At 42.3% G+C, this 13127-nt stretch overlaps 1 protein-coding gene across 2 annotated transcripts in view; it reads right to left on the bottom strand.

The window, feature by feature from the left end:
• Nucleotides 1-348: 348 nt before the first annotated feature.
• The window catches only part of LOC141055892 (uncharacterized), a 50059-nt gene continuing 37280 nt past the window's right edge, over nucleotides 349-13127 (bottom strand). Inside the window, exon 7 of one of the 2 annotated variants that reach the window (XM_073552599.1) lies at nucleotides 349-2375. In XM_073552599.1, coding sequence (XP_073408700.1) covers nucleotides 1189-2375 — 1187 coding nt within the window. In that variant the 3' untranslated portion in view covers nucleotides 349-1188. The remainder of the gene's footprint in view (nucleotides 2376-13127) is intronic. The other variant, XM_073552600.1, reaches the window with a different exon arrangement.

Genomic DNA, 13127 nt, shown 5'->3' with positions numbered 1-13127 from the left:
ATGGTATATTAAATAGAATATTGTATATTTTTTCTCTGCTTTTTGTGGATTGAAACCTTTTACATTGTCTACTGTGCATGTTGATCTGCTTCCTCTGTAGGAATTTTTTATCGTTTTAATTTGATATCATGTTGGTGTCTTTTTTTGACTTAATAAAAATCATATATTTAATGATAATGTAGTTTTGGAATTTTTCTTAAGTAGAATTTTTTGGTATTTTGTCTAGGGCGTCTGCTTAAAATTTAAATGTAAAAATTAGGGTTAATATCTAGCAAATCTCCTTTGTTTGGAATAAAAAAAATAAGCCCTCACCCAGCCCCAGATCACAAAAAATGGAGCCGCTACGGGTCTCGGAAAATGACACAATTTTTATTTTTTTTTTTACACAAACTTTGGATTTTTTTCACCATTTAAATAAAAAATAACCCATACATGTTTGGCATCTACAAACTCAAAATGACCTGGAGAATCATAATGGCAGGTTAGTTTTAGCATTTGATGAACATGGTAAAAAAAAAATCCCAAAAACAGTTGTGGAATTGCACTTTTTTGCAATTTCATTGCACTTGGATTTTTCTTCCTGTTTTCGAGTACACGATATGGTAAAACCAACTTGTCCCACAAAAATCAAGCCCTCACATGGCCATATTGATGGAAAAATAAAAACGTTATGGCTCTTCAAAGGAGGGGAGCGAAAAACAGAAACGCAAAAACTAGAAAGGGCTGTGGGGTGAAGGGGTTGTCCACTATTTGGGCAATCCCTTCTAATGCCTCATGTTGGTCCTGTTAAAATAAAATGACTTAAACAAAAGTCCATGCAGAAGTCGTTCCAGCGGTGTCAGCACTTGAAGTCCCGGGGCTCATGTGAGGTTCTTACATCATATGCCCAATCAGTGACGGCACCACTGTCCCCACCTTTGAACTAATCGAACAATAAGAGAAAGTCAGAGAGCAGCTGCCACCCTGGCTTGTTGATACTAAATACATCCGAAGGCGGGAACAGTGAAGTCGGCACTGATTGGGTGCAGGGCTCATGCTATTTAACTACGTCATACGAGTCCCGGTAATGGGAATGTTGACACCACTGCTGGTACAGCCTGGCATGGAAGGCAAGTATCAGTGCTTTCATTTTGACAAGGCCAAACTTGATGAATGATAATGGGTTTTCCTAGTAATGGACAATGCCTTTCATGGAAAAGGATTCTCCCCTATGTGGCTTATCTCATGTTTATTAAGAGTTGATTTCCATGTAAAACATTTTCCACATTCTGAACATGAAAATGGCTTCTCCCCCGTGTGAGTTTTCTGGTGGCTATAAAGACGCTCTTTCCGGGTAAAACATTTCCCACATTCTGAACATGAAAAAGGCTTCTCCCCTGTGTGGGTTCTCTCGTGTCTATTAAGATTCGATTTATGGTTAAAACATTTCCCACATTCTGAACATGAAAAAGGCTTCTCCCCTGTGTGGGTTCTATGATGACTAAGAAGATCTGATTTAATCACAAAACATTTCCCACATTCTGAACAGGGAAAAAGCTTCTCCCCTGTGTGGGTTCTCTGATGACCTAGAAGAGCTGATTTATTCACAAAACGTTTCCCACAATCTGAACAAGAAAAGGGCTCATCCCCTGTGTGAGCTCTCTGGTGTTTAAGAAGAGTATATTTCTGGACAAAAGATTTCCCACATTCTGAACATGAAAAAGGCTTCTCCCCTGTGTGAGCTTTATGGTGGCTTTCAAGACGCTCTTTCCGGTTAAAACATTTCCCACATTCTGAACATGAAAAAGGCTTCTCCCCTGTGTGAGTTCTCTGGTGCCTAACAAAATCTGATTTTGAATTGAAACTTTTACCACATTCTGAACAGGAAAAGGAATTCTCCCCTTTGTGGCTTCTCTGATGTTTACCAAGTGTTGATTTGTCTACAAAACATTTCCCACTTTCTGAACAGGAAAATGGCTTCTTCCCTGTGTGATTGCTCTTGTGACTATCAAGATCTGATTTCCGGTTAAACCATTTCCCACACTTGGAACAAGAAAATCTGTTCTTTTCTGTGTGAATTTTTTGAGGTTTAAGAAAAGACTTTTCAAGGGTAAAACGGTTTCCATATTCTGAAGGTGAAAATGACTTATTTGATTTAGGAGTGGTTAGTTTTGTAATTCTTATTTTGTGACTTTCACTTTCCTTAGTAGTCAGTAATGAATCAGAAGATGGGACCTGTTTCAAAGGTTCAGATAACAGATCTTTGCTGTGAAGGGATGATGGTATATCTGGAGTAATGACATTCACTTCAATTGTATCCTGTGGGACCTGAAGCTCGTCTGATTTAAAAACTGAAGATGTCAGCTGTCCCTCTGATCTCCTGGTACAGTCATCTGCTAAGACAAAAAATATTTTTAACTAAAATATCCTTGTCTTTTATTTTTTTAACATTTCTACTTAAACTGTCTGTAAACATTGCAAGGTTTTAAAAAATACTTCATTATTCACCAAGACAATGACAGTTCAGTCATATAAAAAATGTGTTCAAAGCACCTCATGCAAACGTAGGGTTAACTTTACCCATAGTTGAAGCACACGTAAGATCCAAGGAGCCCTTTGTGGAAAACATTCAAAGTCCAGAAGAATAAGGACAGATGAGGGTTAGAGGAGGTTAGAGGAGGCTTGTGTCACACTGGGAAAGGACGGTGGCTGGCTAATGGCACAAAACCAACGCGTTTCGAGAGAACGTCTCTCTTCATCAGGGTTGTCAACGTGACGTCACGCTACACCCTGCCCTCACCACACGCCGACCTCCTCAGCGTCGCTCACGGCCGGAGCACGCAAGGTAGCGGCGATCCGAACTGCTTCACTGCCCAGCAGCAGCGGTCATCACCCACCCCATCTAGCACGCTTGACTGCACCACCGACCACCAGCTTTCAAGTAAGTGCCACCCCTCCCTGCACTATACCAGCGAGCACAAGCCTCCTCTAACCCTCATCTATGTCACAGGTCTGCCTCTGCATATAATAGTCTAGTACCAGGTGCTCTTGATTTATCTAAGGATATTCAGCCACAAGCATTCGGCAAGGTTAGCCTCAGCCTCCACCCGAACCATCTATCATTATTCCTTGGTACCTTTTGGCTTTTTTTCTGATATTCAAAATTTTTTTTTTTTTAATTTATTTATTTTTATTAGTAATTACCGTATATTTAAACCAGGATTAGGGGACATGTGCCAGCCAATATCCCAGTAACAGTTCCAAGGTTGGATGCACTTATGGTCGGATTCATTAATAAGTAAGTCTAGCAGAATCTCTTTTAACCCTTAAGGGGTTGCCCCCCCCCCCTTTTGTAAGATAAGCATACTCATTTATTTATTCATTCACTTTATTGGCAGCTACTTACATTTTCAAGACAAAGTGATCAGCCTTAAGGACATTGCGTTTTTTCTATACACTAACAAGTGAGTAGCTTATTTTATTAAAAAAAAAAAATAGGATTTATTTATTCATTCATTCATTCATTCATCTATTCATCCCACTTTTTGTGCCAGCTATCCATATTTCCAAGACCAGGCAACCAGCCTCCAGGACATCTTGTTTTTTCTATACATTATCAAGTGAGTAGTCTAATATTAACCCTTGTCTTTCCCAGTATAGCGCGGTGTAATTACTATTTTAAGCTTGTCTCTTTTTAGCAGGTATTAGCACAGAACCTGTCAATCACCAGCAGCATCTGGGAACGCCCAATTTTTTCTTCTGGGTCAAGTGGATTAGCGCCAGTGTGTCACTCTAGTATTTTAAAATGTGTTAAGAGTGCAAAGAGCACCTCTTTTCTATCAAAACTGTCCCCTCCGATTGCTCATTAGAATATTAGATAGAAGAAAAGGAACGTTCCAGCTGATAAAATGCAATTCATCGGCTTTCTCCTCATCCTCATGGATGTGCAGTGAGGCACTGAGACATCAGATACGCGTTTCGATCCTACATGGATCTCTATCACAGCTGCAAATTACTAACATAACGCAAACCTTATACCTAATGCTGACCCATGGGAACTGCAATTCAAGTCACATGCATAAACCAAAGGTCCTGTGAGCATTACTTCGATGCCTATGCTTCATAAGGGCCAATGACGATATCACCTCCTATCACATGGTCTAATAGTAAGGTCCTGTGTGCAATTCTCCACATCATTTAGGTTTGCGTAATAAAAACAGATAAAAACAAATTAGTACATATATATATAAATAAAATATAGCAATAGCCATCAGTAATGATACATAATCTCCGTTCTTAAACCATTCGGATACCTAAACCACCACGTTTTGAATTTTTTTACACATTCAATTCCTGCAACTGACATAGACTCCAAATTCCCATTATGCTGCATTAGAAAATGTCTCGAGACCATAGAAATGTTACGTACATTAATACTATTATTCTCTACATCTCTGATATGCTCCAGGATGCGAGTTTTTAGTTTCCTTGTTGTGCAGCCTACATAAAATAAATTGCATATTTCACAGTGTATCCTATAGATTACATTTTTTGTATTGCAATTAATAAATTGTTTGATGTGATACTCCTGGATATTACCCGAGTCATTGAATGTTTTTGCTTTTTGTGCATATCTGCACATTCTGCATTTACTGGAACCGCATCTATAGAAACCAGTGGTTTTTAACCAATTTTCCAAAGGTGATGCAGATGTAAAAAAAACTGGGAGATACAATATCTCCAATGGTAGGAGCCCGTCTGGCAATGACATTAGTACCAGAATCTAATATTTTCGTTAATGTTTCATCCTCATAGAGGATAGGAAGGCATTTAGAAAAAATGCTCTTAATTTTATTGAATTGCAGACTAGTTTCAAGACTGACAGATGTTTTTTTATTCATGTCATTCTTGAATGTCGTCCCCTCCGATTGCTCATTAGAATATTGTACACGCTCATCAAAGCCTAAATAAAGCACGGCGTTTTACTAACATAAACTAAGTTACAACCAATCATTACATTGCATTCTCGTTGTCCTGGTTACACACGGCTTGTTCGTCCTCCACATCCTTCCTTCAGCCAATCAGTTAACGTCTCACATTGCGCAGACTCCAGCGTCCCATTCTGATTGATTGTCAAGTCCTTACATCTGTTCGGATATTGCGCATGCCCCGGCGTCCTGTTTCATAGGTAACCAGCAGTCATATTGTGCATGCCCCGGTGTCCTGTTCTCATAGCTTACCAGCAGTCATACTGTGCATGCCCCGGCATCCTGTTCTCATAGGTTACCAGCAGTCATATTGTGCATGCCCCGGCGTCCTGTTCTCATAGGTTACCAGCAGTCATATTGCGTATGCCCCGGCGTCCTGTTCTCATAGTTTACCAGCAGTCATATTGCACATGCTCCAGCGTCCTGTTCTCATAGGTTACCAGCAGTCATATTGTGCATGCCCCGGCATCCTGTTCTCATAGGTTACCAGCAGTCATATTGTGCATGCCCCGGCATCCTGTTCTCATAGGTTACCAGCAATCATGTTGGGCATGCACCAGCGTCCCGTTCTCACAGGTTCCAGCAGTCATATTGTGCCTGCCCCGGCGTCCTGTACTCACAGGTTACCAGCAGTCATATTGCACATGCCCCGGCGTCCTGTTCTCATAGGTTACCAGCAGTCATATTGCGCATGCCCCGGCGTCCTGTTCTCACAGGTTACCAGTAGTCATATTGTGCATGCCCCGACATTCTGTTCTCACAGGTTACCAGCAGTCATATTGCGCATGCCCCGGCGTCCTGTTTTCACAGTTTACCAGCAGTCACACTGCACATGTGGAGCGCCTGGCCAGGGGTATCGGGGTACTCGGCACCAGGCCCGTTGATCTCATTGGGAGTTGTCACGGAAGCTGTGACCCGGTCCGTGGCCCTGGCGCACCATGGCAAAAGGGGGTGAAAGAACAATGAAACAGAATTGATGAATAGTTCGTGACGCCACCTGTGGTGTTCGTCAAGCAAGATGTTAAGCCGACGCTGCGTGCAGATCCTCTGGGGCTGGTGGTGTGTTGCAGCCAAGATGGTGAAGCTCCCCACAGGTGAAGCTGTAGCCCCAGGGCAGTGTAGATGTAGGGGTAGAGAAGAGGCACAAGCGGTGTAGTAGCTGGTACCCAGATGTAGCAGTGCTGGGTGTGCTGGCGCAAGAATCAATGGAGGACACCAGGGCTTGTAGTTCCAAAGCTTTACTCACAGTCTGTAGTACACACAGGTGCCTGCCTCCGTACTGTGTCCTCCGGGTCAGAGGCTCAATCAACCTCCAGGTCAGATAGAATGCTCCCTTCCAACTCTCCGCCAACATGTACCTTTCTGAACGTCTCCTCTTATAGCGCCTTTAAGTGTGAAGTACTCCCAGTACTGAGTTACACTGGAGTGCCTCCTGACAGATGTTCCCAAGAACTCTACTTGTACGGCAGACAGCTGTAGCCTGCTTCGGGGACTCCTTACTCCTAAGTCCCGGCTCACTATCCAAGTTGCTGTTGTGCCCTCAAGTCTTAGATGGGAGTAGTGCATTTACATCCCACTACTCCACCGGTGTCTGCTGCAGGACCATTAGCATCCATACAACCTCGGGGACCGGGCCCCGGCCTTGCGCTTAGCACTTCTAGGCAGAGTTCTCCTCTAACCCACGTCCTCTGTTCCCTTTTACTCCTTCGTTCCGTACTAGTCTCTCTTTCTCATAGAAGATCAGGTTTCAGTTCAATGTCTTTCTCCTTCTTTCTTTTCCCGTGTCAGCAGACCCAGGTCACTGAGGTCTGCTGCAGCACCTCCTTCCTCCATCCCTCTCCCAGGGATCTTCTGTCCTCACTCCTCTCCGAGTGACTCTCCGACTGACTGACGGACTGAAATTCTAAACCTTCCCACTCTTTTATGTATTCTAAACTCCACCCGCCTTCCAGCACGTTTCGTGTTCCAAGCAGGGAGCCACCAAAGGTGCTCTGCTACACTCCAAGCAGGGAGCCGCAATGTGGCTTTGCTGAACTACCGTGTTGTGTGGGATGCGAGTGTTGGAGCATGGTTAGGAGCCTCCAACTCACCTGGATGGTGGGGCACCACACCTCAGGAGGAGGTGCAGTACCTCTGTGGCAACTGAACCCTCAGGGGTGCCACACATGCACCGGAGTCCTGTTCTCATAGGTTACCAGCAGTCATATTGCGCATGCACCGGCGTCCTGTTCTCATAGGTTACCACCAGCAGTCATATTGCGCATGCCCCGGCATCCTGTTCTCATAGGTTACCAGCAGTCATATTGTGCATGCCCCAGCGTCCTGTTCTCATAGGTTACCAGCAGTCATATTGTGCATGCCCCGGCATCCTGTTCTCATAGGTTACCAGCAGTCATATTCATCCGGAGACCACGAACGGAAACTACGTACGCAATACACGCAACCTAACTAAGGTAACATTATACATAGTACGTAACTCATAATTGTCAAAGAGACTAGTATTGATCTCTATATAATTTAACTCTTAATCATCCTCCTTATAATAATAACTCAGCTGTACAAGTATAATAAACGGTATCACATTATACAATGACCATAAGGTTTAATATAACAGCAGATCTATCTAGGCTCATATAATCAACCCATATTATACAATATGCAAAAAGGCAAGGGCACAATGGGTAATCTTCATAAAATATCTACCGATATGATCCATACAATCAAGATCAATTTTTATATCATTATTCCCATAGAAACAATACAGTACCATATCCTATAAGGGTATCCCAGAGTGTCTTACCTAGACAATATATCATACACACAAAGAAAAACCACCCATCATGTCATTATACAGTCCTTATCTAACATCAGATTTAATTTATATCAACAATTGAAGGATCATATCTATCAAAAAACATCAGATCATAATATCAATGATATAACATATAACAATAAGGTTCAATCCATCCAACCAAAGTCTAGCATATACTGAAACCTTGAGCAAAAAAACATAAATCAATATGATAAATCTATCAAAATCCCTAAAAGAATATCCCAAAATTGCCCTAGCTCTTACAGTATCAATATCCCATCAGGGCTGCATCTACATATAGCTACAAATTCAATATATACCGTACCTAAGCAATAGAAACATTAATCAATCCTTGTCACTCATAGTGCAACTTGATCATCAAATGGAAGTTCTGGGGTAATACAGAAAGAGTTAAAAACAATACAGTCTATGGAAAAAAGGAGAATCATTAAAAATATTATCAGTTTAATGTCCTTATTAGAGCAGACAACCCTGCTGATTATATTCTATATTCATACCTTTGGGTCTTAGTGTTTCCAATTTAAAAATCTATTTTAATTCTTTTTCAAGAATGCAACCCTATCACCCCCTGATGAAGGAACTCTTTCCGAAACGCGCGTTGGGGCTCGCAGTGTGTGGCGCTTAGTGCTCCCTCTTCCTGGTATGTGCTTGATTTATTGCCTTTTGTTTGGCCACAAGGCTGTCATGTTATTTTCTATCCTGGTGACCAGCTCTGGATTTTTCCTCTACTCTGCTCTGCTGGCCATCTACCTATTAACCCCTGACACCTTCCTTGTGACCCTGTGTTATTTGGTATTGACATATCTGGGCTATATTTATATTATTATCTTGATATCTATTGAGGTGCACTATTTGCCATCACCCTGTGATTTTCTCTGTGTCACTTTTGTAACCACAACCTGTCAATTTTTATCTGGTCTCTTAATAAAGATTTGTGATTTTTACCACATCTTATCTTGGACACTAAAATTAGTAAATTGTACGTTCACAGTGTGTGTCCTGCACTATGTTTCAATGAGCTGGGACAGTATTTTATTGTATTACCTCCCTTTATGATCATTTACTTATGATGTTATTCATTTCTAGCTCATCGTGCCGCCATTTTTGTTCATTCAAGTTATTATACGTTGTATCAAATGGAATTCATTTATTTTCTCTAGCGGATTTTTTAGGAACCAAAAGCTCATTTCTAGAAACCTCCAAGGCTCGTCGTTTTTAGTCTACAAGACTAGCCAGAAATTTATCAAACATCTCATCCAGGCGTTGATTAACCAATGCATCACATGAAACCACCGTTCTATCCCTCAGGAGCTGGCTCCATGGTAGTGACTCAATCACCTTTCTCGGGTGATCACTAGAAAAATGCAGCAGATTATTCCTGTCATCTTGACAAAAAGATCAGTGTGTAACGCACCATCTCTCTTAAAAACCAATGTATCCCAAAACTGCATTTGCTCCAATGAGCAATCCATGGTAAACTTAAGCTCTGGAAAAATTTAATCAAGGAATTGGTGGAAAACATTAAGATCCTCTCTACTACCATCCCACACAAAGAAAATATCATCGATGTAATGTCACCAGCCCCTCACATAGCGCCAGAATGGCGATCTGTACACATATTCACCCTATAGGACAGCCATAGATAATGGTCTGTGTCTGACCGTGTACGGAAGCAATTCTCATAGTTCACTTCAGTATCATAAGGTCAGCTCCTGGGCAAGGGAGGAAGCAAAAGACAATATTGACATTACAGCAGGGGATCACACAGGATTCATTTTGTGAGGTAAAATACTTCACTGACTGTTTTTAAACAATATTTTACCTCACAAAATGTATCCTCTCTGATCTCCTGCTGTAATGTCAGTATTGTCTTTTTCTTCCTCCCCTGCCCAGGAGCTGTGGTATGTTCTGTACACGGTCAGACACAGGGGTGAGAGACAGCTCAAATGGGACAGCACATGAGGGGAGAACACAGAACATGAAGGAGAGAGACAGCAGTCAAGGGGGTTAGCACATAGGGTAGACAGATCAAAGAAGAGAGCACAGACTGGAGAAGTCAGCACATGGGGAAAGAGTGGATAGGTAGGTGAGCACATAGGGGGGGGAGAGATTCTCAACGCTACAAAGCCTGCCCCCATCGTGACATTCTGCCTCTCAAATATAGAATAAAAAAACACCAATGTTATGTAGGTGAAGATAATACTAATAAAAGGTCTACTCATCTTACACAAAACAAGTCTCCACTCAGGTCCATCATCTGTCAGTGGAAAAACAGCGGTTTCCACATTATTAGTGGCTCAAAGGCTCTTGAAAAAGGAACATGGCTTCAATAAACCAGTCCAGCAATATCTGCTCTCCAAAAGTCAAATCTCCCCTCACTTCTGAGCCTTGCAGTGCGCCCAAACCACATTTGGCATCCATGTATTTGGCATTACTGTAGTGGGTAGAACCTACTTAATTTACGGTGTGTGCGTCTCCTGGAGCACAATCCGGGCACCATGTGTGGTGGAATGAAATGGCAAATGTGCAATTTTCACTCTCCAACATCCCCCGAGTGCCTTTGGTGTCAAAATAGTCAATACTCCTAGAGATTAATTCTACATGGCAAGTTCATGTAGAAACAACCTGCAATACCATAAAGTTATTAATTGCGACAAGAAAAAAAGGTTATTGGGTAGTGTCACCAATTTAATGCTGCACATATCTTTTTTCTTGTTGCAATTAATGACCTTATGATATTGAAGTGAACTATGAGAAGCCATTGTCTATGTGCGAGTTCTATTACAATAAAAGAGGTCTGATTAGTAGCATGCAGGTTGTTTCTATGTGGACTGGCCACTATGTGCAGCACCTGCTATTTATTAACGCTGAAGGACCAAGGTGTTGCTGTCTGTGGTACCTTGTGAATGCTCTATGTGAGGTGGTCCACAGGATCCACCGCAGTATGGTCTTCATATGTACGAATATGGGGTTTTGATATGGCTTCATTTAAATACATGTACCCGTCTTTCTAACATATGTTTGTACAATTAGAGTAAAGGTATTTGTATATTAAGAAGTAGTAATCTGTCATCATAACCAGAGTGTAACCAGAGGGTTGAGGGTCTTATAACCCCGAAGTATAATAATGTGGTACCCCTGATAGGTTATGCCCCACTGGGCTGTCTGATACTATTCTTTTTGGCACCTTGCACCAGTATTTTTCTGTTTGGTTTTGTGGTTTTTTGAATATATAACTTCTATATTAAAAGTTATAGTTTAATTCCAATATGCTAGAAAATGGAAAGCATCACGCCCTACTAAAGCTTGCTCTCCTCTGGTTTAGTCGCAGCTTGTGTATTTGTCTCCTGCTGTGTCCCCCACCGTTTAATTACTACTCTTGAGACTTTTGTTTTTGTATTTTCTCTGCCCTCCTTGTTCTGACTCAACTACTGGATTATTCTTATTGCCATCTTACACCACAGAACAGCAGGTAACATGATGGCCCAAGCCTAGGGGTTTCTGTGTAAGTCCAGATCCATGTAAAAGGGTTAAAGGATGATTAGCAAGACAATCCCTATTTTGGACACTAACTACTGTAGTAAAAAACTGCGATCATAAACAAAACAACTACTGAAATGATCAAACTCAACAGTCTTCATCATCAAAGAATGAGTAACTAGTGGTGAAACCTCTCTGGGGTAATTACAGTATGGGGCTCGGTTGCTCTTTGCAATCTAAACTATTTTAATGGCCAATATTTTCTGTCAGATGAGTTTCAAGGAGAAATATTAGATATTCAAAGATAACTATTTATAATAGTGCAGAGTTGAGATTCCTTAAATGTAGATCTCGGGCATTTGGAAGAGACAATACATAGTAACATAGTTATTAAGGTTGAAGGAAGACTTTAAGTCCATCTAGTTCAACCCATATCCTATCCTAACTTGCCCTAACGTCTTGATCCAGAGGAAGGCAAAAAAAAAAACCATGTGGCAAACAGTAAGCTTCACATTGGGGAAAAAAATTCCTTCCCGTCTCCAGATTAGCTCCCTGGATCAACGCAATATTAAGGAAACTAGTGTATATACCCTGTAATATTATGCTTTTCAAGACAATGGTGAACTTTTTTAACCCCTGTGAGACAGTGATCGGCATTGTTGTAAATGGTCGGTATGTGTCGCAGCGGAGGAGGTCCTCTGTGCTGTTAGCCTGAAATGTTGCTCTGGGACCTGTAGTTCCATGAGCCTTGTTTTTGTTTAAACTAAGGGGCTTACAGGGTTAGCCAGAGAGCTGGGCGGGACTGGCTAACCGCACACACCTCCCACCTTTGGGGGTGGTTTCAGCTACATAATGTGAGCAGGTTTGGATCACATGGTCGAGGTTGTAAGGTCTTGCCAGTGGTGTTTAGTAAGGTCCTATGAGTGGATGGACTTCCTGAATACCACATGGAGAGGCTGTGTACCGGGATGGGCTCTGTGCTGGAAGGTCCCACGAGGTAATGGATTCCTGAAGAGCACAGGGTGAGACCATGTGTGTGCAGTCTCTGATGGCACTGTGTTGGGGAAGCTACCAAACTTCTGAGGGTCTGGAACTGTCGGGAGTGCCCTGTCGCAAGGATGGTGATCCCAGTGAAGCAGCTTCCCTGGGAGAGAGGACTGACAAGGAGCCAGCGTGTGGAGCAGGAGCTCCTGTAAGGTAACTGCTATTGGAACAGACTATTAGTGCCTATTATGTTCCGTGGACGTTAATGAACTGTTCGGTGTGTGGTCACCCACGTTAACTGGATGAAGTGAGGTCCAGCGTGTTTAGAGACTGCAACCTAATGTCGTTTGTCATGGAGTAAAGTTATGAGAGACATTGGCACGGCGTGCAGTCACTCACGGTAACTGGACAAGAAGAAGTCTGGTGTGCTTAGTGACTGCGAGTTAAAGACGTGTACTATGAAGTTGAGAGTGGACTATATGTTAGGCCTGTGATAAATCACATGGCCTCAAGTGGTTTATGAGTGCATAATAAACCGCATAGTTTTGTGAGAAAAACGGGCCTGTGTGCTTTCATCCGGTTGCCAAGCAAGTGTCCCCAAGACATGCAGTAAGCACTGTCTAACATATGGTGAAGAATGCGGGCAACAGTCCAGGAAGCACGTGTGGAGGTGATTGCTGTGGATTTGTGGGTCCACGGAAAATTTTTCAAGACAGCTTTCTGTGGCTCGGCGGGGCCATGAAGATCACAAGCTTCTGGCGGTAACTCGTCAGGGTCACGAAGTTTGCTGTGGATCCACCGGTTCATGAAGATTACAAGCTTCTGGCCGTAACTCGGTGGGGTTACGAAGTTTCCTGAGGCGT

The sequence above is a fragment of the Dendrobates tinctorius genome, unplaced genomic scaffold (assembly GCF_039654945.1).
Source record: "Dendrobates tinctorius isolate UK_male_01 unplaced genomic scaffold, ASM3965494v1 ptg000192l, whole genome shotgun sequence".
NCBI classification, from domain to species: Eukaryota; Metazoa; Chordata; class Amphibia; order Anura; family Dendrobatidae; genus Dendrobates; species Dendrobates tinctorius.
This window is presented reverse-complemented; position numbering and strand designations above follow the sequence as displayed.